General features: G+C 41.1%; 1 protein-coding gene across 2 annotated transcripts in view; it reads left to right on the top strand.

The window, feature by feature from the left end:
- The first annotated feature begins 1,035 nt into the window (after positions 1-1,035).
- Positions 1,036-25,689, top strand: part of col2a1b (collagen, type II, alpha 1b) — a 65,562-nt gene continuing 40,908 nt past the window's right edge. Inside the window, exons 1-12 of one of the 2 annotated variants that reach the window (XM_084063144.1) lie at positions 1,036-1,352; positions 6,013-6,222; positions 7,748-7,764; positions 8,336-8,368; positions 9,418-9,450; positions 9,624-9,677; positions 12,606-12,707; positions 14,063-14,140; positions 16,434-16,478; positions 19,116-19,169; positions 23,753-23,806; positions 25,553-25,606. In XM_084063144.1, coding sequence (XP_083919270.1) covers positions 1,265-1,352; positions 6,013-6,222; positions 7,748-7,764; positions 8,336-8,368; positions 9,418-9,450; positions 9,624-9,677; positions 12,606-12,707; positions 14,063-14,140; positions 16,434-16,478; positions 19,116-19,169; positions 23,753-23,806; positions 25,553-25,606 — 822 coding nt within the window. In that variant the 5' untranslated portion in view covers positions 1,036-1,264. The remainder of the gene's footprint in view (positions 1,353-6,012; positions 6,223-7,747; positions 7,765-8,335; positions 8,369-9,417; positions 9,451-9,623; positions 9,678-12,605; positions 12,708-14,062; positions 14,141-16,433; positions 16,479-19,115; positions 19,170-23,752; positions 23,807-25,552; positions 25,607-25,689) is intronic. The other variant, XM_084063145.1, reaches the window with a different exon arrangement.

Below are 25,689 nucleotides of genomic sequence, written 5' to 3'. Positions count from 1 at the left end.
TGATCCATGCTATTGATAAGAAATATGAGAATGCAAAGTAACTCAAAAAGTTCCAGGTACAGTACTAGTAAATAGCTAACTTTTCGTAAAACATCATAGTCTGTTCTTAAGCCTCTTGTGATGATGACGATGCCGATGATGTTCTGTAGTGCAGGGATGTTCTGTAGTACTCTACCTCACCCAGGGCCCGCCTTTCCTTTCCCACAGGCTTTCAATCTTCCCATGGTTTCTTTGCTTTCCACCATGAGCTTTATTTGTAGCTATAAACCAGGGACTTATCAGCCAGGAGGGTGTCACTGTCAGGCAAACCAGGCGAGGTCTCTCTTTGTAGGCTATACATCCTAATGGTTCCAGTCAATTAAAAAAGCCATGTTTCTCAAAAGCATTATCAGTCACAATAAGTAGCTGCAGCCTACTGTAGGCCTATTGCACACGTGATGGGGAAACATCTAAAGATGTAAATGCAATGAAGCATCAATGGAAATCTGTGAATTGTAAATGTTTAAATGGTCATTTCCATCAATAGTTGTAAAGTAAAGTAAAGTACGTTTTTGAAAATGTCACTCATTCACACAGATAACAGGTGCAACATTGAATGTTCTATAAGGCTAATTGTAAGTCAGGAGTAGTCGAGACAGAAAAGCTGTGAGGAAAATTGTGAGTTTAATAATTGCCTGCCAATTAGACTCCGGTTACATCCCATGTGTTACCGCTGGAAAGTAAGCATCTTCATGAGATGATCGTATAAACGGCGTGTATTAGTTTCTAACAACAACACTGGGGAGAGAGAGAGGCTGTATAGCTACTCGCACTAGCGAGAGGGGGAGGGTCGCTGAGTTTGAGAGGAGGAGGGAAAGTTTCACTTTTTAGGTACCCCCTTTTCAGTAGCACATGGGGGGAAGGAGTGGTCTGGAGGAGCCGGGATAATACAACCTGGCTGGGAGGGAGGGGAAACGGGACTCAGATTTCAGCTTGACAGGGGGTAAAAGGGGGTTGGGCCGATAAATTTGGGAATATACGAAGATTCATTGAAGGCAACGGGGACATAAAACTACAGTACCTGATCACCCTGGGACGGTCGGTGCTGAGTGTGTCGCTGGGGTCTGGGTCTGTGCTGGATTCCCTCTTGGAAAGGTTGAATGTTGAACGGTTCGGCTTTGTAACTGGGATCAACACCACACTAAATACCGAGAGAAGCCTCCAGCTTCCCTTCGATCCCGTTCTTTTTCTCCCCCCAAAGGTCCTGCATGTCTAATATTTAGACATGTTCAGCTTTGTGGATCCGAGGACTGTACTGCTACTCGTAGCAAGCCAAGTCCTGCTATTATCCGTTGTCAGATGTCAGGATGACCGTAAGTCCACTTGCTTTTACTACTTTGTATACTTTCAAAAGTGTTTGGTTATATTCTTAACAAATGTTAATTATGACAGATCTTACATGCTAAGATTCATATCAGTGACAAGAATAGTTATACAGTTATCAATTCAAGGAGCCTGTCATGCATTACTATGACGTTGAACAGTGGTTCCCAAACTTTTTAGCTCGAGACCCAAAAGAGAAATGTGAGGTCTCCCCAGGACCCAAGCTATAGTGAAAATAGCAGATCTACAAGCTCACAAGGCGTCGCGATGTGACGCATTTTGAGCTTGTAGATTGGCTATTTTCACTACTTCTTAAACATTTTTCCTAATGTATGGACTTTCCTTGATTTCATTGTTATTTATTCATGGAATTCTTTAGAAAAGTCATTTGTTTTTAATTCATGAAAACAAATGGCAAAAAGTAAAGGGATATTTAGTCTTGACCCATAAAAATGTGTCCGCGACCCACAAATGGGCCCCGACCCAGTGTTTGGGAACCACTGACGTAGAACACCTGTAGGCTACTTTGCGTTGCCATTGTCGTTCATTGGTGTTATACTCGCACAGTTACGCATTGACCAATCCGGCATTATATCGTTAAGCCGGTCATTTGGAACACTGTGTGATTGATTGCTGCTATATAGTTTGGAAGATAATCGGAGCGTTGGTATTCATGCCTGCAAGGCGTAGGAAGAGTAGCCTGGTTTAATAGAAACTAAATAATGTGGAATGCATTGTGCGTAAGGTAACCGGAAGACTCGCCCCAAAACACGATCGCCCCCATTTTCTTTTCGCGGACCAGCGGTTTTTGTATTCTTGTATTTGTTTTACTGAAGATAAGTTTAGAAATAAGTGTAGGGTTAGTTTTACTAAAGGTTACGTTTAGGCATAGTTTACTGAGGTTACGTTTATGAATAAGGTTAGGTTTAGGTATAGTTACTGAGGTTACGTTTAGGAATAAGGTTAGGTGTAGGCATATTTTACTGAGGTTACGTTTAGGAATACCAGGTGAATACCGCCGGATTTGCCCCCGGGCGACTGTGTTTTGGGGCGCGCGTTTTGGTATTCGTGCGTAATGGTGATGGAAGAGACATGTGGAACTTCGGCGCATTTAACGCGCACACAAGTGAAGTCGTTTGTTGGAACCTAGTTAACAAAGTGCTGATATTGTTTTTTTAATGATTAAATATTATATGAACCTAGTTCTGCTAGAGCATTAAAGCCTGCTTGGGATACTGATCCAAAGCTCCAGCCCCCTCCCCACTCACGGACACCTGCGGGCACTTTGGAGCTAGCTACAGCTGGGAGATCATAGATGTGACTTTAAAGAAAAAAGATCACGATATTTATGGGCCACACGTCCAAATACTCTAGGTCTGGTTCGCATCATGCGTTCTCTGGATGTCCTAAAAGTAGTAGGCGGCAGGCCTATCTCTGCTTTTTCTTTTGGAATTAGACTTCTGAACTACACGTTAAACTGGGGAAGCAGCAGCAGCAGAGCAATAGATATTAGATCATTTGTGTATTATTCTCCTACACCATTGAAAGGCAATTAAAATAAGTATTTTCATTATGCATTTTTCATGAATATATTCCATATATTGTCCAGTAGGCCTACTACTTTGCTGGCATTCCTGGTGCTTCGACAGGGTCCCCCTTTTAACCACTTAAACCCAGATAGATACTTTAGTGAAACAGACCTGAGTTGGCTCTGTACTTGATGTGCTCTTGTTTCCTTCTACACCAAATCTCTTTGCCAGAAAATAGCAGATCTAAAAGGATTGTGAGTTTGTAGATCAGCTAGCTATTTTTGGTGAATGTTCCCCCCAGAGTAGGGGGCGCTAGGGTTCAAGTGGCTAAGGCCAGAGCTCCTTGGTTGAGGGGGATGGAGGTGGTCAGGCTGAAGGGCCTTCAGTGAAAAGCTTTAACATTCCACTGCTGTCAGAGGGCATCGAGGCGAATCCAGGCTTGCTGAAGCAGAATGATTGCCTACTATCCATAATATCCCTCAAAAGAAAAGCTACAACTATTTTGTTTATATTCTCTCATCGTGTTAATATCACCCTGCTAATTATGCAATTATCTGAAGCCTTCCCATTGTCTATTTACAGTCTTACAGATTAGCTATTACAAGTCAGCTAAATTGGAATGTGATTCATAATCACTGATCAAAGTACATTATCCCACGGAGACAGTTGAGAATGAAGGTATGTGAGTAGACCTGGCCCAGAAATAATATTCCATATGATTTTAGAGTTTCCATCTGCTTTAAAGATTACCCAGAGTCTGTGACAGAGAGAGAGAGAGAGAGAAAGGGAGTGCAAGACACAGACAGTAGGAGGAAAGAGAGATCAAGGACTGGAAAAATTATTAAAAAAGGGGTTTATTTATTATTGTAATTCCGAAAAGCACATTCTTTTGATGATAGGGTTAGGGTTATGCATACCAAAGCTCAAATTAAAATAGAGTAAATGAGTGGTAACCCAAAAGAGAAAAAAAGGAACAGAAAGAGAGGGGGGGGGCCTTCAAGCCAAGGCAAGAAAAAAACGAAGCAATTTTAAGTCTCAGGTTACCCTTTTTGGAGTTGTAGGCCCCTGGACATAATGCAAGCCCTTCTTTCCTGGGGACTAACGTCTACAGGCTGAAATATTTTCTGGGTCCAGAGAGCCTGGATGTGACCCCAGCCTTGCAGGCTCAAAGGGCATCAAACAGCCACTCACACCCAGACACTCACAGTGGACAGGGGTCAGTCACTTCTTTATCTGTCAGCCCCCAGGCAGACTGACTGACTGACCATCCACAGACGCAAGGCTGGCCACGGCCAGAGGGCTCAGCTACACTGTAAAATCCTGAGTGTTCATTTAAATCTCAGAGTGTAAAAATGTGGGTGTAACAGTTGTTGGGAGACGAGTACTGTAAAGGCCCAGGAGTTACTAGATACTCTTGCGTGGCAGCTTCAGCTGGAAGCCAGGGTTGACTGCAATATCCCTGATGCACACCTGGGTTCACTTTACCATTTTCATCCTCCATTTTCCTCCTGCGGCAAACTGTATGGCTGCCAACACACACGGAGGAACTGCACTGCAGATTATCTTCAAAGCTGTTGCGAACTGTCAGGATGACAATGGGTCCCATTAGTTTGTCAGGATATTTCATCTCAGAAGACTCTTACAGTTTTGATCGAACGAACAGACATCTTTAGGTCCATATGTAGTGTACTGTACCAGCACCTATAAAACAAAATATCGCCCCAAAAAGCAAGTTATGTGCATGAAAGCTGTCCATTCTCTCTTCTCTGACATGTTTGAACTGGCATCTGACACAGTCATGGCTTCCAGGTGGGGGTTAAAAAGTGCCCTATATTTGTACAAGGCAATAGTTTGTGAATTGCCTGCTCTGTCCCCTTCCAGAAAGACCTCATTCATTGCTATTGAGGTCTGTTGGGTTACCTAGACCTAAGCAGGCCTCACAGATAAATATAACTACTGTACTTACTGCCTCTCTACTCTGCATTCTCCGAAGGCCCCCTGGCACACCAACCGCGGGTCCCACCTTGAAGGTTCAATGCTTGCAATCAGAGCATTTTATGTGTGGCCTCATGTTGACCATGGAATAAGCTGGTGGGGTGCACACAGGAAAGTGAGCTGAATGTATGCGACTGATGTCCAATGAGTTCACTGATGTGTAGTGTAAGGCCCAAGCATGTACAGTAGGTCTATGGTTACTAGTGTACCTGTGCGGATGCACGGCCCACTTCCATCACATTCCATTACGCCTCTGGGCTATGCTGCGGTCAGATAAAAACCGTGCCAACACTTTTTCCAGCCAATGAATGCAAAGTCTGTGTTTCGCGTGCAGTAATTTAGGGCGTCTTCATAGCGTAAACGAGGCCTATATTTACCTTTGGAGTGCAATTAGAGGGGGGAGAAGTTTAGGCACGTGGTCCATCGCTCCTGTGAAGTCATCAGAACTTTCCTCAAAGTTTCTGAGTGCTGCTGTCCACTGTTGCACAGTGCTGTTGGACTTCAGAGTGGCTGCGCTGCCACCCTGTGGTTGATGTAGAAGTTGCAAGTGCTCATGTTTGTTTCATCACCTGTGTCTATCATTGGTTATTCCTAAAGGCAGTGTTCAGCTATTATTGGTTATTTATAGAAATTATGTTTGCTAAGAGAAGAATGTACTGTATTTGTGACAATGTATACTTATTTTATCACCAACATTCATGTTTTCCCCACATTTATTTACTTCTTAATCTTTATCTTAAATTTATTTGGATTATTTACGTATTCTTATTAATATTGTGGACTGCCTGATCATGTGCAATATGGCCCCAGCAGGCAAAGAAAGCACTTTCAACTCTTGAGAAGATTTCAAGAATGATTGTTCATGAGAAACACAGACACAGTAAAATCCTCATTGTTAATTCATCCATTTGTAACTCAGAGAAGGTACACATGTAACCAAATGGACACTTGGTTACATTTGTACACTCTCAGAGTTAAATGATCACTGAGGATTTTACTGTGTACTGTGGTTTGCACAGCACTATTAAAACCTGATGCATAATATCCTTTTCTTCCCCCCTCCCACAAACTTCCTGCCTGGTCCTCTGTGTGTGTGCGTACCTTACTATGGTCTCTATACACACAGAGGAGGACGCATTTAGCTGTACTCAAGATGGACACCGCTACAGTGACAAGGACGTGTGGAAGCCAGAGCCTTGTCGTATCTGTGTGTGTGACACGGGAACCGTCCTGTGTGATGAAATTATCTGCGAGGAGTTAAAAGACTGCGCCAAGCCTGAGATCCCATTCGGAGAGTGTTGTCCCATCTGTGCAGCTGAGCCGGCCCCGCCCAGTGGTCGTAATTTATTTATTTCACACCTCTCATAAATAAATTACTGTGCAAAAGAAATCACCTTGTTTGCTTTGGGAGAAAATTGTGACGAGGAAGACGTGTTGATCAAAGGCTTGCCATCCTTTAGTTTGAATACTGTCCTCCTGTCCCCCAAACAAACAAGTGATGATTCAAAACAACCATCAACAATGACACTTCTGACTAGATTTCAGTGAAATGCTACCTCAGTGTTGTTATTCCATAGCTGCCTCACCTTGGGCCCAGCTTGTTTCAATACTGTCGTCTGCTCTTTGGTATCATAAAAACATATGGAAGTCATTATGGAAATTCCTCACTCTAACAGACAGGGCCTAGAATGTACTATTCTACTCAATTTCTGCAAATCCGATTTGAAAGAGGGATAAATATGAGGGTCTGTTTAAGTCATAGATATTTGTAATACTTAAACGCATTTAATCAATCAAATGTTAAAACATTTGCAAGGCTATCAATGTCCAAACTTTAACCACTCTATACTTAATTTACCAGAGTCCCCCAAGGTTCTATACTAGGCTCCCTCCTTTTTCCCTCTACACCAAATCTCTTTGCCGAAATTAGAAGATCTACTGTACAAGCTCACAAGCTTAAAGGCACCTGCAATCAGTCAACATTATGGATTTGTCAGTTTTCTAACACGAGAAAAAGAAAAACATTTGAGGCACATCATTGAAATCAGAAGTGTCATTGTCTGAACAAACATGCCCTTTGATACAAAAGCTTTATTGAAATGCTCTATTTATCTTCTTTTTTTCCCATTCAGTACCATATCAAGTGCTTAACTAAATAATCAATTTTAAGCTATCAACCAACTAAAAATAATAGCGTTAAAGCTTCCAGTTATTATCTATAACCTAACATTGTCATGGGATTCGTACATCCCAGATGCACAAGCTGAGGGCTGAGTTTTCTAGAAGCGTCATATTTATACATTTGACTTTCAGTTGGACAACAAGGAAGTACTTAGAATGCCTCTGAAAAACTCAGTCCAGGCTTTTAACAGCTTTGATGTTCAGAAAGAGTGACTTTTACATAGGCAACTCAAGAGTTCCTTGCTTATTATCATCCAGTTTTATCTGCTTCTCCTTTGCTTTGCTCTGAGCTCTTATGCCTAATTTATACTTAGTTGTGCACTGGTGTCTTGCACAGAAAATAGCCAATCTAACAGCTGAGCTTGAAGGCTATTTAGTGCAAGACACAATGAGCAACCAACTATAACTCAGGCATTAAGATGGTACCTCAACCAACACTTCAGTCCCGATGGGCTCTTCGGGTGTCTGTATTGGTATTTGGTGGTGGTCTTCAGCGAACTGGGATTCGGTGGTGGTCTTTAGTTTAGTGTCATCTAGAAAAGTACATTTGGCTGTCTATAGACGAGTGGCCTTCTGTGAATGAACTTGTAAGGATGACAAACCTAGTGGATTGTTGTTATGCAGTGTAGTTGCTAACTATCATCTGCTTCCCCCCTCTACTCCTCTCTACCACATAACAGGAACACCTGGAGCTAAGGTGAGACACTGTGGAATATTGAATGTTTGTGTGTGCATGTGTTCATGAGCGCAATCACATGCAATGGCCCCGGTGTGTTTGAGAAGATGTGCGTGTATATGTGTGTGGTGTATGCCGGTGTGTGTGTGTGTGACTGTGTGTGTGTGTGTGTGTGTGTGTGTGTGTGTGTGTGTGTGTGTGTGTGTGTGTGTGTGTGTGTGTGTGTGTAATGCATCTCCCCAGTACCTACAATTACATCTATATCTGTCCCAGACTCGGAGCTGGAACGTAGCCCTGCAGTTTATGGATTTACCTCATACTTTGATGTTAGAGACCTTTGTCTGACAGATAATACCTATTTCCTACTTCACAGAGTGTGCCATATTTACTGTATGTGGCACACCACATGTCTAGTAATACTGAAGGGCATATCTATGTTCTCTGTTTAGTTGTTTCTGGCTGAACTTTCATATCTTCCATGAAAATATTTGTTTTATTATTTTATATAGTTATGGGCTTGGTGAATATGGATAAGCCCATGAATATCATTTTGTATTCCTAATCCTAATTACTGCATGATTTCCACTACCAGGGTCAGAAGGGCGAACCAGGAGACATTACCGATGTAAGTTAACAACCTTCAGTAATCGTTTATTCACAGATAACATCTGTTAGTCTTTCCTTTCATTGCTGCAAGGAGACTGATTAGTCAAATGCTTTGAGGTTTAAACTCACCAGTGAGGGAGAAGGGATTCACCCACAAAAAACAATTCAGCATCACCACAAACACTTCGCCTATTGTGAGCTGATTGTTAGTGACACAATGAGAGCGCAGTGCAAGTACTGCAGGTTGCATAATACCCCAGGCTGTGGATGAGTGTGCAGGTTTAGTTTTTTATTAATTGGTCACAGAGAGGGGAGAGATACACTAGGACTCAAGAGAGGGCTTGAATATTGTATACTGCTAATGTACCATAAAAATATATGACAACGTAAGAAAAAGAATGGGTAAAAATAGAGAGCGAGACTGAGAGAGAGAGAGAAAATTGGAGAAATTTTGATTTAGGTAAGGGGGCAGGGTGTAAGGGCTTCTCAGTCCATTAGCCCTGTTAACCCACTCTACAGGCAGACAGCCAAGCACAATAAGGCCCTATACACTCCCTCCATAGAGCTCCCTACAGGCCCGAAGACAGGGAGGGAGAGGGAGAGAGAGAGAGACCTCCACACCATTGCCACGCTGCACATGGAAATACTTTACCCCTCTCAGGGCTCCATGGCAGGAAATAAGCAGGCATTGTTTATTGTGCCTTTGTTATGATAATGCTTTGCCGGAAGAGATTAGCAATCAACAACTCAGTGCAAATGGAAAAAGGTTATAATATAACAAATACGCTACATTTTTACTTTCCTCTGTCTACAATCTGCTATAGAGAAAATAACTTATGCTGAATCTTACTATGAATTTAGCTTGAGTTAACTTCTTCAAGGCAGAGAGTAGAAAAAGCAAACCTTAAATGGTTCACTGTATCTACAGTACATTGTAACAAGTTACAACACTTACTTGGCAGCTTTGAAATATTTGAATTGAAATCACAATCTCATACATTCATAATGAAAAATAACCTACAGCATATGGAACAAAATATTTATGCTGTCTTTCCTCTGCTCATACAGGTTGTAGGACCAAGAGGACCCGGCGGACCTATGGTATGCATTGCTTTTGCGTTATCTATCTAATTTAGTAGAAGGAGCTAGCGTACAATTCAACTTTTTAGTTCATTTTTGACCATAGGGCAGTATGAAAATCATAGCTGCATGTTGCACACTATTTATTAAAATAGCAACCTGAAGTTACTGACTCCTGTCTCTTCCACACCCAGGGCCCACCAGGAGAGCAGGGATACCGTGGATCAAGAGGAGACAAAGGCGAGAAGGTACATCTAAAAGCTGCATAAATCATTTCCTCTCCCTGTTTGTTTGAAAATGCTAGCTTCTGAACAATTTTGTTGGAACTGATAGGGAGGGAGGAGGGGGGTGTGGTGGGTATGTTTGCAGCTGCTCATTGCAGATCTACAGAATGTCAGCCATTCACTGAAAAGCTCACCGAGGGCCTGTCATGTGCCATTTCCACTAGGCTGTGTGGTCTGCTTAAGGGGCTGGGTTGTTTAACAGATGTGGGGCCATCTGAGACTCATAATGTAAACCTCTGGCTGTCACAGAGGCCTCATGTACATCAGGGTGGGAAATCAGTGTTGCTGCGTCGGTGAAGCTGCCGCGACTTTGATCCGTGCATTAATGTAACACGTAACACTTGTATGTGATGGTGGCTGCAGGCCAAAGGCATTTGTAATGTTTAAGTATGTTTCAGCGCAAGGTGAATTGATTTCCTCCAAGTTGGAGCATTGGAGCATTGGGTTGCATTAGTAAGGCATGAGTGTAGGAATTTTAATGAGACGTTTTTTATCATCGGAGTCGCTGGGAAAAGTCTGCAGGGGTGTTCCTAGTTCCTAGTTCCAAGTGGCTGTTTGTTGTCTTAAAGGGCAGATTTGTATGTGTTGTTAACAAAATGGAAGCGCTTTCAGACATTATATACCGTGTAATGAGTCATTTAAAAGACGGAAGGTATGTAGCTGAGCGGCAGTAACCATTGTGATGGGAATTCTCGCCATTCTTGAAGACAACTAAGGTCACGAGTTTGGGGTTTCAGTTGACCTTACAGCTGAAATAGGACGCTGTTATTGCAACATTTTAAGACCAAGCACATGTAGCCTTGCTGTTACAAAAAATGTGTTCAATAGCATGGATATGCTATTGAATTGTGATTTACACGTAAAGGTACACAGTAAAGGCCAGTCCACACCAATGCAACTCCTTGTAACTCCTTGCAACATGCAACTACTTGCAACCATTATCCCCTATGGCAGTTGCAAGGAGTTGCATTGGTGTGGACTGGCCTTAAAATTGTTTTGTTGCAAGGAGTTGCAACTAGTTGCATTGGTGCGGTCTGGCCTTAAAAGTGTGTAATAATAATGGAGCCACAAGGGAACTCCCAAGTTGTTACTTTAGTGATAGAGTATGTTGATACTATTTAAATTCTGAATCACAACAAAACAAAACAAAAAACCCTTGAATAATAATCATAAGGCAGTAAAACAGTTAGTTCCGCTGTGTTCCACAGTGATATGTCATCATTAAAGGAGTAGTTCACCCAAAAAATTACTCATTTTCTATCAATTGCACACCCCATGAAGCCTTGAATCCATGGATTTTTTTTTGTTTTCATTGCATTCCTAAGCTAATAATTTGATTCCTGTCTCCTACTGGCTAATGTATCCGGTAGGAGACACAAAGTAGATTCTTTGTGTCTCCTACCGGAAATACACCCGGTCATCAAATTATTGGCTTAGGAATGCCACAAAAACAAAAATATATCCATGAATTCAAGGCTTCATGGGGTGTGCAATTGATAGAAAATAAGTAATTCTTTTGGGTGAACTCCTCCTTTAAGCTAGTGTTTGTACAACATGGTGACCTGTGTGGTGCCCAACACATACTTTGTTTAGGATCCCTTGGCAGACTCATTTGTCATGGCATGCACAGTTCTTGGCCAGTTCTTATCTGATTTGGCATGATAAATCATCAGCAGGTGCTGTCTCTCTCAAATTCATTATGCATGGAGCCATATTGTTTCATTATAATACTCCCACTCATAGATGTTACACTGCAAAATCCAGAGTGTTCAGTTAATTCTGAGATAAGCTAACGACATGAACTCCAGCGGTCCTATTCTGGGCATGTCATAATAGGCAAATATTCCGCAAAATAGTAGATCAGCGCTGTGAGCTTGTCGGCTTTTTTCGGAGAAGACATTTGGTGTAGTGTAGAGGGAAAATTATAGACCCCAGACTGGGAACACCAGTCAACAAAGTATATAGGGTTTTGCTGTGTACAAAACTGGTGCTTGATCAACAATAGTTCATAATCCGCTGTTTGGGAATGCAATGTAAAAATAATCAACATCAGTCATGATGACAGATTCCTTGCTGTCGCCAGCAGGTCAGGTGTGAGGCCTCGCCAAGTTCGCTGGTGTAGAATGTCAGTGTTGTTTGGACAGCGTTCATTTGGGTATTAGGAACCTTTTCACAGTACCTGCCAGTTACAGTGTAATGGTTTAGTATCTGCCAGACATGGTAGAAAGTGTCTGCCAGCGATGATTCAGTGATACAATGCTAGAGTGGTTTATTCAAATTGAGTTCAAATGTCATTCAGATTTGTTCAAATGGAGTTACGTTAAGGAAGTGACTTGTTTAGTTCCTTTTTCTTTTCTTTCTCTTGTTCAATGTTTATTCAACAAATGTGTCTCAGTGTAAGCTAAGAAATTGTATAGGGTATAATGAGTCAACATAAAAGGGGGAAAAAGGAAGTTAAGCTATGTAGCTAAGCAGCAATAAGCAAAAAACAGATGACTGCTAAAACAACTGCATACAGGCAACCCAGTAATTTACTTGGTATATACTGTAAGTTGTTCAGGTATTCTTTAGCTGTGACTGGTATTACTTTATAACCAAAGGATAAAACCATTTAAGAAAAAGAAGCAAAATAATATTTATATGTCTGAAATAATTATTTTAGTGAACTTTGTGTTCACATAATAATTCACAAATTTGATCTAATTGAGCACCAATGAATTGGACCTCACAGTCAAGCCATATCTACTCATTCCTTTCATTTGCATCCCCTTTAGCCCACTATGGGGGATTAAGTTACGTTTTCAAAATGTAGTGTTTCAGTCAGGCTGGATGAATGCAGTTGATCATCTGTTTCTACAATAACAAACAAACATGTCTCTTTCTCTCTCTCAGGGAGGCCCTGGCCCCCGTGGCAGAGATGGCGAGCCTGGCACCCCCGGAAATCCCGGCCCCCCAGGACCTCCAGGACCTAATGGACCCCCTGGCCTTGGTGGAGTAAGTATCCAGGCATGACAAGGAAGGGGGAACTGCAGACATGGGGGCTGATAGGCGGAACTCTGATTCCGAGGCTGAGAATGGCTTCAGATTGACTGGCCGACGGGAGCGAGACAAATGTCAGAATGGTGCAGGGAAAGACCATTTGGGAGAAAATGAGGGCACAATAGATGGGAGGAATTGCCGGCGCTGGGAGGAGACAGAAAGACAACGGTGAAGAATAGATAGAATGCTTCTCATTCTTTGTGAGAGAAAAGGAGAGAGGAGGTGGGTAGACAGGAGGAGGCAGGGAAGGGAAAGACAAGAAGGGCCTTTGTGAAGGAGAGAGAGATGAAAACAGTTCACATACCTCCTCTATCTGCCCTGTATTACTGTTGACAAACAGTCCTCTGATTCTCCATTACGGAACCCAACAGAGATCTTTCAAACTAAATATAGTTTATTATTTGTCTGATAAACAGACAGTAGTGTCAAGTGTGATGTATCACCCTAAAAATATATTAATTGGTTCAACACAAACGGTGTGCGGGAACACAAGTTCTGGTTTAATTACCTATATCCAACAAATGACAAGGTAGAGTAAGTGATATTTTTTGTTAACACAAGTGTTAAATAGCTCTATCCAATAGTAATCATTGCTATAGAGTTCAGTAAAAAGTAATTTCCTGTCTCTCCAGCTCTTTGATAAACAGAAAATGCATTTTCAGGACGGTCGGTTTTCAGGACACATTTGATCCAATCATGAGAGAGAACTCTTATAGGACACAGGATAAACAAGTGAAATTGGAAGTTATGACACAAAGAAACGAGAAAACAAATTTTAAATTGGAACACTATCAAATTGAATAGTAGTAGTAATAATATTGGCCCACCCCACCTGAAAATGTATTTTCTGTTTATTAAAGAGCTGGAGAGATGGGGAGACCCCTTTAACTGAGCAAACACCCTGGCCTATAACAATGATTACTATCAGAATATAGAGCTTTAACATTTTAACGAAAACTTTTTTTTCAACCCGAAAATAACACTTACCCTACCTTTAAGTATGGCAAGTTTCTAAGTCGACTATACATACAAATCAACTTGATTCAACTAGTTTTTCCTCAGTATTTGAGAGCATTTTCACGTTCATCAGGAATTTAAGTTGACTATGTACCTTGTAGAATTGCTCATATAAAGATCTAATTATTGTAATGTTTGACTTCCTCTTTTGCTAAGGATAGTAAAATGTGTGTGCCTCACAGATGTTGAAATAGACAAATCTCAGCCATGTTAAATACCTCGCAACGACCTCAAAGACCAGTACTGCCTAACCATGCCGATCACAGACAGATAACAGTTTCCTCTCTTTTCAGAACTTCGCTGCTCAGATGGCCGGTGGATTCGACGAGAAGTCTGGCGGCGCCCAGATGGGAGTGATGCAAGGACCAATGGTGAGAGAGCCCATGATGAGACCTACTGCTGTTCCTTTTACAGTGTCCTGCTGGATCCGTGGACGTGATAGGAGAAAAAAAAACAGACGGCAAACTGGAGGATCTCCTGAGGCAGATGTGATTGTTTTTCCACCGGGAGGAGAGATACCCTTCCTGACAATAGGATGGAAGAGCAGCTTCACTTCTAGGAATTAACAGCCGATTACTGCAGTGAGATCCGTCTATGAGCTACGGACTTTTCATTCCATCTGCAACTTCCCGTGGCTTTTTGTTTTTTGTTTTGTTTCGTTGTTGACCTTTCTCTCTTTTTTAATGGTTTTGTGGAAGACCCTGTGGGGGACGGCTCTACCCCTAGTGTTGAGGAAGAGAAAATACAGACCTGTGGGTTCTGATGGAAACACTAACACCTCCCATGGAGAATAGAGGGGATGGCTTTTTTAGAAATCGAGGAAACAGCCGTTGATCTTTTATTATTCTTTCGAATCCACAAGAAGCCACCGCTACTGCCAGCTTGCCTGCTGGCATGACAAGATTGCCTGTGTTGGATTGAGGAGCACACTGGGAGCTATTTTGGTTTGGACAGACACGGCGCGGCTTGGCGTCGGAGATGCTGGGAGGGGGGTTTGGAGTATATCAGATCCCCGTGGTTTGCAGCAGTCTGTGGCTTCGCTCTTTAGACCCAAAGAGCAGCACTCGCCTGTCCCATCTGCTCGTCCGTCTTTGAGTGCTCCCCAGCCACATCACTGGGTCCCTCTGTGAAGCCGGCGCTCATTTGGTTTGGACGTTGCCAGGCTAATGGTGGAAAAGAAGCAGAGGAAATATAAATAATAAATAATATTGACTGCACTGACGTCTAAAGCACAAAGTCCGAAGTCACAAACCACCCCACTATGCCCAGACCCATAATCCCCACACCTACATACCAGACAGTCAATCAGCACTCTCACTGAGAGGCTGGCTGCAAGCACACACACAAACGCACACGTGCAGACACATACGTATAAACACATATACACACATACATGGCCGTATCCCCAAACACACACATATAAACAGTCCTGAGGATATAGAGCCCCATTGATAAGACTGTACCCATTGCGGTAGAAGCCTCCCACACACCCGCTGAAAAGATGACTTTCATTCCCTTCCGAGAAGCACTATGCACTGCTGTGTTTTGACATTTTCTTTGGCTACCGCCCCACATTTCTTAAATATAATCAGAACGCTGAAAGTGATGTTTATAAAAAGCAGCGCATTGAAAGGAATACTTCTTTCTTTTTCTTTTTTTTTTCTTAAATCCCAGGAGTAAGCCGTTGCATGGAAGCCAAATAAAAGCATCTGTTCATGGGGGGAAATAGGAATTTTGAGAAACTTTATTGATACCAGTTCACTGTCCATTATACAGTTAATTCCATCTCCATTTATATTCCTTTTGTGTGTGTGTGTGCATGTGAGATAGAGTTAAAGAGAGAGTTAAAGAGAGTTATAGAGCAAGAGAGAGGCAAGAGAGGGAGAGAGAGAGAGGGATTTGGCTCATCACCTTCACAGAATGTAATTTGGTATTGCTGAGTTAATGATGCATTGGGGTTGAAGGAACATTTTCTTTGATATGTGATTCCAGTCAGAAGCTCTCACATCTCAGATTAATGTTCAGTCAGAGAAGATTGGGCAGAAGTAACTGTGCGTCCCTTTGAGATAAAAGGTTTGTTCATGAGTATCTAACAGACGTCACAAAAAATGAAGACCAGACAGGCTTTTTTTGGTTAGTTACTTTTGCTTTTATTTTTTTAAATACCTATTTTTGGAAGGTGAACAGATGTGCTGTTTTTCCATCCAGGTGACAGTGGATGCTAACTATTTTAGGGAAGTCATGTGGAGTTCAAGTACTCCACATAAGGATACAAGACTAATGCGGATGACCTATGCACAGCAGGGGGAGAGAGAAAGAGAGAGAGGGGTGGAATGACAAAGATGATGAAAAGGCTAAGAAAGAGAGAGAGTCTGAAAGCCGCTGTGGAATTTCAAACGATTTATGGAACTGACAGGGCAAGCAGGGCTGTTGAGATTTCTGTAGCTTTAGGGCAAAACAGGGGGGAAAAAATAAAAGTAATATAGAGCTTCCCTGCAACGGGTTCTCTGCCACTGTTGACTGTACCTGTTTATGTGTTGTCATGTTTGAGTAGGTTAGAATGTATGTTGACGTGGTGAAGTTTGTGATTACCTGTCATTGTAATGACGTCATGTCTTTCGTCTTCCCCCCTGCCACCCCCTCTGCCTCCCTCGCCCCACCTAGGGCCCTATGGGTCCTCGAGGACCACCTGGACCTTCTGGATCACCTGTAAGTACACCTTGCACACTGTCAAATGCAACCAACCAACACAAGCACACGCCAGGACACACCCGTAGACATGGACGTTAGCGCCCCGCTAGAGCCTTTGCCCAACAGCGTATTCTAGGCCGCCTTAGATAATTGTAACTTGCATTATATTATTTAGATAACTATGCTGACCCTCCAAATGGCTTCTCACGCTGTAGCAAAGGTGAACCGTGACAAAGGCACAAGCAAGCTGATAGAGAGGTGTGTATTTACACGCACACGTACAGTACTTCCCCAGTGTACTACTGTACTGCTGTACTGTATGCCCCACAGTGTGTGTTTGGTTACCGGAGGAAGGTGGCACACAGTAGAATACTTTCATCTCCAGCTGCAGGCTGCAGGGCTTTTTCCTAAGAGCTGCTGCAACGCAGACACGCAACACCTGACAATTTAGCTTTCATGGGACGCCCCCCGAATACCCCCGCCCCCCGCCCTTTCTTCTCCACTCTGCAACTCAGCTATAAGCTCTACCTCGCAGCCCTCCAAAGTGAAGCTATTAAAGTTCTAGGCATTGCCAGTTTGACTTGTTTCAACTTGATGCTTTAATCACACAAACCAAGCCCACATCTGGGTAGCCTTTATATTACCTCTATCTGTTACCTTTGGATGGTTTTCAATTGGGTGTTGATTGTATCCTCCTGACTGTCGTTACAGTATTATTTGCCTTACCTCCGGCGAGGTGTGACACTGAAGAGATTGCATAACAATTGTGTGCAAGTGATGTGTTGCAGGAGGCTGAAATGTGTTTACAGGTGTAAAAATAGATAAGATTCTGTTGCTGGTGAAAAATGCTTTGTGAAGAATTTTATAAAAAACATTGCCCAAAATAACGTATAATATGATGAAGGTATTTCATCTATTTGTTTTAGAAAAATATGCTTTGATTACACTTAATTGGAATAATTTATTAGACTGGGTATGAGTCAGCAGTTCTCTTAAAAACTATTAAAGAAATTCGCCAACGGAGAGTTATTGAATTTCAAATTCGTTTTGACCTTGCTTCAGTTTAGTTTTGATTAGTTTTTAAAGCGGGTTTGATAGTTTAGTTAGTTAGTTTTATTTTTTTTGGTAATATGTAATATCTACAAGCTCAACGCGTCGCAGCACTTTGTGAGCTTGAACATAGTTTAAAACGAAGGACATTTTCTCTATGATTTTAGTTACTTTCCGTTAGTTATCATCTTCTTTTTTGTAAAGCCTTGTTTAAATTGTATTATTATATATTTTTTCCAATTCTAGTTTTCATTATTTCGTTTAGTATTAGTTAACTATAATAATCCTGCTAAACTGGGTCACCTCCTCATTTGCATTAAATGTAGCTACATTGTCGCCAGAACAGATCAGGATTTAAACATACAACTTCAAACAAACAAAATGCAAGAGTCTCCTCTATTTCTCGTCACATCTGTACCTATTTTGCCACAGTATAGTAGGCCCATTCTCAAATGATGTAGTGGCATCCTCTCATGATAAATGGTGCATTTATATAGCGCCTTCATTCAAAGCACTTTACAATGCGCATTACATTCATCCATTCACACACACATTCACACACCGATAGCAGAGGAAACTATGCTCATTGAGAGCAGTTAGGGGTTCAGTGTCTTGCTCAAGGACACTTTGACACCACACAGAAACAGATTATATGTTTACCCTATGTTTTGAAAGGCGGAAAAACACCATCATCTTTTCATTTCTAGTCGTCTTGTAATTTCCCCACATGCCCTTTCTTAAAAAAACAACAACCTGTGGGCTGATTGACTAGAAATAGACTGACAAAAACCAGTGGTTCTCAAAGTGCGGTCCAGGGACCCTCAGGGTTCCTTGAAGGAGTTCCAAATGGACCCTTACGGGTCTGTAACTATTGAGAGTAATCAATTTGAACCGAATGGACCCGTAAGGATCCATTTGAATACTCTCAGAGTTGTGGGGGTCCTTGAAATTAAAACATTTGAGAACAGCTGGACTAAACTAAAGGCTAAAATACACCACACATTAAACAGCATCACCCAACTCCCATTGTCAGCTGACTGTCTGCCTGGTACATAATATCCAGCTTTATGGATTGACTCAATTGGTCTGCTATGTGAGGATTATTACAGTACTGTTCAAACACTCTTGTAATGGTAGTAGCTCATGAACACGTATCGTTGCTGTTGGGTGGAAACCTTGTACTACCAATCCCGTTACTTTTCAGAATATGACAAAAAAGAAATGTGTTCCCAATGGATCCAATGTAGTTATTATTTAGTCAGTTATTTTAGAACTTTCATCGGTTACATATTTATAAAACCCACAGATAGACACTTTCACTTTCAAAATCAATAGACGATCCAACGTGCCGTTGTGAGCTTGTAGATCATCTATTTTCACTGCTTTTGCACATCACTGTTTTACGACAAAGTAGGGCATTAATTTACACAAAATAATTATAATTCGTAAAAAGTAGAAATTTGGAGATACAAGGTTTCTGCCCGAAAGTGACGATATGACTTTTGTATTAGCACGATCACCCCTTCACCAACCAGTTCATATACAGTTATGTTACATTGTCGCCAGACACCCTTCCTTAATCTCTCTCCTATCTCTGCATCTCAGGGCCCACAAGGTTTCCAAGGCAACCCCGGAGAGGGCGGAGAAAATGGACAATCTGTAAGTACCCCCCACTGTACTTTTACTGCCCCCAGTGTACTCCCATGTTGGTTCTGTTCAGATGTCCTACACTGTCTCGCCTTCACTATTTTGTCTCCATGCCTCCCTACCCTCTCTTGTCTCTTTATATTTATGCTCAGGCTGTTATTATACATAGAAATTGGTCATAGCATATCTGCTTCATTAATAGTTCAATGAAAAATAAAGGTTTAAAAATGCATTCCCAGCCATTGATAGGCCTGCTTCACCAGGGTCTTTTCTGTGTACATTTTTACATGGCTCTCCCACGTGGGAAACTAAATATCTCATTCAAAAAGGGAATCCCCCCATTGGCTGAGGGAGATTAGGATTATATTCTGCTACTCACTATTCAAAGCTGGTTTAGGGAGGAGCCCTACCTCCTCAACCCTGCTTAGAACTTCTCATCTTCATCTCAACATTCCTGCTACAAGCCTATGCAGACCTGCTTACTTTCCCTCTTTACCCGTTTTCTATTGACAACTCCCCAGGTCTGTCTAGCTTTTTGTGTTTGCCCACATACTTACTCAGAAGACTTCCAAGCCCCCCCAGTAACAGCTGGCTTCCTATCTTTAATCAAACCCTTCTCAGACAGACCTCTAGCCACCCCTCGCCTCTAGAGAGAATTGTTCCCTAAAGCAGTTCTCAACCTTTTTTGAGCTCTGGCATAACACAGTCATTTCTATTTAATTAAATTGTTTTTATTAATATTTAACATTAATGATCTTAAAGCTTGACTTAAGCTTAGTTGTGCGCCGGTGTCTTGCACCGGAAATGTCTCATCTACAATGAGTTTTGTTCTTGTAGATCAGCTATTGTTGGTGCATGAGACCGTGTGCAACTAAGTATATTAAGCCTTATCAGTTATTGTTTAATTTCAAGCTTTTTTCCCCACACTCCATGTTACATTTTAAAACATTTTCCCATGGACCACCTGTAATCATGCCATGGACCACTAGTGGTCCGCAGACCACTGGTTGAGAAACAGCACCCTAAAGGGCTCTCTGCATGGTTCAAACAAACTACTGAATATGACATGACAAGTTTAGTTGTTAGTGCCTATTCCGAACTACCTACACTCAAAGATAGGGTGAGAAGCTGTCCGTCATAGAGAGTCATGGGAGAGGGGTCCGATTCTATCCATCATGGAGGAGAAAAAAGAGATGGGGAGAGGCAGAGTACAGTAACTGGTTAAGCGGATATGCACAATGGATGATGAATTGCACTTTTTACTATCTCACAATGCCCGCAGTTAGGATCTGATGTTTTAAAACATGGACTGGAACCCTACATAAAGTGCGCCAATACACTTAGGGCTGGGAGTTGATTTATCTGAGAGTCTGGCAGTGGCTTCTCCAAGCTCTCGCGGTGTGCAAGTTACATAACACAAACACTACATTAAGTAATTGCAGACCACCTGAAACCCTGCCCATTCTCAAACCTAAGCCTTCTTGGCCAGTCGTTGCGGAAAGTAGGCGTACACTTTAGATTGGCAGTTTTGAACGTTTTACAGAAACGGTCGGATCTGGACGCAGACCCGCCAATCTGAACATCAGAAAGAAGCCTATCGACACTATTCGATGATCTGAACCGCGGTTTGTTTGAATCATGCAGCCATCAACCCTCTTCATCTTTCTGTCCCTATTACTTTGCCTCAACCCTGCCTAGCCTTTTCTAAACTGTACTATCCTTGCTTTCCAAATCGCCCTGTCTGTTATAGCCAGCGGTGGAAGAAGTACTCAGATTTTTTACTTACAGTAGAAATAACTCAGTGTAGAAATACTATGTTACAGTCCTGTAATACAAATTTCTAAGTACAAAAGTATTGGCATCAAAATATACATAAAGTACCAAAGTAAAAAGACTAAAATCTTTTTGAAAATAGCTGATCTACAAGCTCATAAAGCGTTTCGATGCATTGTCAGCTGGTATGTTGGCTATTTTTGCTTAAGTACAAATAGAGCTTAAGTGGTTAAAAGTATGTTTTATACGAATAATGAATCTGCAAAGTAACTAGTAACTAAAGTTTTCAAATAATTGCAGTGGAACAAAAAGTACAATATTTTCCTCTCATTTGTAGTGGAGTTTAAGGTATAAAGTATTAAAAAGTGGAAATACTCAAGTAAAATAAAAGTACCTCAAAATTGTACTTAAGTACAGTACTTCTCCTCGATCTTCCTCTGCCCTTTCCAGAAGTCTGGCCGCTTGGCGTTCCCTCAGCATGCAACCAGTGTTAAGGGCACTATAACTATAGAAATATAGTATTAAAAATCGTCGCACATTAAAAACCAAGCACAAAACGATCATTATAAAGATATAGTTTTACAAATCCTTCTAACTCAAGTGGATGTCAAAGTTCACACCACAGCTATAACAAATACCAGTGGTGTAAAGTAACTAAGTACATTTACTCAAGAAACTGTATTTAAGTACAATTTTGAGGTATTTTTACTTTATTGGAGTATTTCCAATTTGCGGTACTTTTACTTTTAATACTTCCACTACAATTATTTGAAAACTATAGTTACTATTTACTTTGTAGATTTTGATTATTATTATAAAACATACATTACTTACTTCAGCCCTATATTTGGCCAATTGAAAAATAGCAGCTTGTAGATCTGCTATTTTCAAATGATTTTTATACAGTTTATTTGAAAACTTTGCCAAGGGACATTCTGCACAATTAGTACTTTCTACTTTTGGTACTTTAAGTACATGTTGATACCAATACTTTTGTACTTTTACTCAAGTCAGTTCCAGACTTTTACTTGTAACAGAGTATTTTTACATTGCAGTATTGATACTTTTACTTAAGTAAAAAATGTGAGTACTTTTTCCACCACTGACAAATACAACAGTGAACGACATAGTTATAGATATCGTTATAGTTGTAGTGCTCAGTGTGAACGGCCCTTAAGGGTCTCCCCACTGCTGTGTTAATCTGCTCCTGTGGAGTTCAGACACGCAGACTCTCAGTCTCTGATGTGCTTCGACTCCGTTAACCTTCCGCCCCAGACAAAATGTTTGAGCACATCATTAAATGTGATTAAAATCAAGCCTGTTGCCAGACAAAATGGATTTGTCTCTTTGGTAGAGGAGACCCATCGTCCCAAATTAGTATTTTGGTATTTGGTATTTTGTCAAGTGTTTCATGATAGCGGAATGTTGATGAATGACCAGTTTAGCCTTTCCGGCCATAAGTAATTGACAAAAAAAGACTTATTCAGGTGTTTGTTCTCAGAGCAGGGGAGCTGGTATGGCTGTCCGGTTGCCCCATGTAAATTATTCATTAGGAGTATAAAATATATTGTTGCTGTCGGGCAGAAACCTTGTGAATCTCCATATTTCAGGATTTGTTTCCCTCCATAAATGAATGGCCTACTTCGTCGTACAAGTGTGTCGCACATAAGTAGTGAAAATAGCAGATCTAAAGTCTCACAACACGTCGCAATGTGCCGCATTGTGAGTTTGTAGATCTGTTTTTTTGCTACTTTTGATCCATTTTGAAAATTAAAGTGAAAGTGGTTAAGTGTGTATTCTTTTTTGAAGTCAGTTGTATAAGCATTTAACCCATGAAAAGTATTACCAAGAGCATGTGACTAAATAATACCTAACCATTGGAACACAGGTTCTTTTTTCCATTTCCTGAAAAAGTAAAGGTTTTGGACATACAACGTTTCACCCGACAGCCACTGTATCAGTGTTTAGACGAGATGAGATGAAATAAGATGTTGCAAGAAGACCTGCACCCCACATCTTCACAACCTCTCTGACCCTCAAAAACAGCAAAGAGACAAGGGGGAAGGGAGAAACTGATTTAAAAACAATTGTAATACTGGGAAAAAGAAACATACACTCACTGAGACTTAATAAGAGAAAGGAAAGAGCTGGCCAGCACACTAAAAGATATTGACGCATTTCCTCCCATTCGAAACTTAAATCTAGCCTGTACGGTAAATCAGTATCCAAAACCGATTCTGACTTATCATAGAAAGATAGTCTTATCAAAAGGGTCATAATTCTACCAGATTCATCAGAATCCTTTGATTAATTACTTCCCTGTCCTCATTCTTTGGATGAAGAATCCTACACGGATTAGAAAGTGGAGTGCAGCATGTTTTCATAAGAGCAGAGTTTAGTCCAATTTCATGCTGTAAATTGTTGCAAATGACTATGCCGCTGGCGAGATTTTCACAAACAGATCAATCTTCAACACAAATTGGCAAGATGAGAAAACCACTAATTGTTTTCTGTTAGTGTTGGAGGAAGTTCATACTTAAAGTCAGGTTGCTGAGTGTAACAATCCATTATAACATCTAATTATTATTAGAATAACCTGTCCTGTGGGCATGCTTTTGTATGCATCTCATTTGGCATCTCTTTCAGTATTGTTTTCTCCCAGGGGTGTTTATAAAATGAAGGAGAAAATAATATTGTAACCACATGCTCTGAATCACTCCAGGCACTAGGTTGTATACTATGTTATGTTGCCCCCTATTGGTTTTTGATGGCAACTGCATCTCACCTCTCCTTGTTTTGTTTATTTTTTTCTCCCCTAACAGGGACCCATGGGTCCCCGTGGTCCCCCTGGACCTGCTGGAAAACCTGGAGATGATGTAAGTATCTTGCTGTCATGCACACATCTATAATCATCAAGCTTATTTGTCACTGTCGCTTTTGTGTCCCAGCCATATTCTTATGCCATGTGATGGGTAATGCCTGACTGGTTGCGTACTGTGTTGCACAAGGGAAATAGCCGATCTAATTGTAGATCGGCTATTTTCAGTGTGATACGCCGTTGCACAACTAAGTTTAAATCTTATTGGGTGAAGTCTTTATTCTAACCTTGAGTCCAAATTCCCCCCTGAAATTCTCATCAACAATTATCACGCATTATTCCTAATGGTCCTTCCACCCACACATCCAACCTTATCACAATGAGCTTTCATTGTATAAATCACTGTCCGATGCACCTCCTCTCTGTACACTAGATACACACTCTGACTCATGGAAGAATGTAAATATGTATGGACTCTGGCATTTATGTTTGTGTGCGTGTTTCAGATCAGATTGACCAAGCATAATCAATATCTCTGATAAACAGTATGTCTTTCATTCATCACCTACCCATTTGATCTACAGTATCTCTGGGTTCACTGGCTAGTAGTCGATACTCCCTTGCTACTCCAGCTCTATTTGTAAATCAGTAGAACTCACTCTAGCTTGCTGCTTATAGCCAGTCTGTGTCTTGGCTGAGTATTGTTCATTGTTCCAAATACAGTGACATAAAGTACTGTCACATTGCCAGACTTATCTCCTCACTATTTGACATTATATTATTAGTGATATGGTAAATTGAAGGAAGGACTCATCATTGACTTATTAACTTGTTTTCAGTGCCTATAATTGCGCCAGTAGACATATTTCACATTATCACTTTCATCTAATTAGATTAATCAAGTAGGCTAATTTAAGATTTGAACTAGAATGACATTCAGAGAGATGCTAAATGCTGCTCTCGGCCATGTGTGGTTCACGTTACATGTAACGTCTACTCCACCACATTGGATTCCATTTGACATGCGTGGAAATTTGTGCAAATTCAATACTTTAGGTTGGTTGACTGATACAAAATATATTTGAGTCCTTGGTTGCCTATCAACCTATCAGAACTGTAGGAGGTGGAGCTGCTGGATAGCCATACAGGAGTATGTAAATACACATGGACAGGAGTGACTGCAAAAAGCTATTAAAGAATGTTTCATGGATGGCATGTTATATAGGCAGGTGCTATGTTGATGTTTAGCTGATGTCCTACTTTCTTTGAAGCACTATATTGTTTTCTTTGCACTCTACTTATTTGACCATGTATCCTGTCGTTTGTTGACTATGGCTCATGCCATTTACTCTGATCTCACACACTTAAGTCGCTCTGGATAATGCCTTGGTCATATGACGTTGTCACGCACTGAAAACAGTCGATTTTCAAGCTTACATTACGTGGCGGATGCAACGTGTTGAGCTTGTAGATTGGCTATTTTTGGGGTGTAACGCCGTCGTACAATGAAGTATAAATCAGGCTTGAGAGCTTCTGCTAAATTGTAAATTGCAATCCCCCCATTGTTGTGCGATGACTTTGGAACTTTGGAAAGCATTTAAATTCAATACCCACTTTTAGCCACTGGATGGCAGCAGACGTAATATGTCACACTGTCTCCACTAGGGGGCTCAACATTATAATACAGGAGTAGACATACAGCACATGAATATGGAATAGATTCAACAGTTTCATTTCTTGTTTAACATTTTTCTGTTTTGTCTGTATCAAACACTGAAATAACACATTTAAATTGCATTTATAGGGTGAGGCTGGTAAGCCTGGCAAGTCTGGTGAGCGTGGACCAACTGGACCTCAGGTAAGATTTCCTATTGTTACGATGTATTATGATTGGTATTTCTTTAATAATGTTTTTAAAATAATGTCCAATACCACTCAATG

The sequence above is a fragment of the Gymnoscopelus microlampas genome (genome assembly GCF_963454915.1).
Source record: "Gymnoscopelus microlampas genome assembly, chromosome: 7".
In the NCBI taxonomy this organism is placed as follows: domain Eukaryota; kingdom Metazoa; phylum Chordata; class Actinopteri; order Myctophiformes; family Myctophidae; genus Gymnoscopelus; species Gymnoscopelus microlampas.
This window is presented reverse-complemented; position numbering and strand designations above follow the sequence as displayed.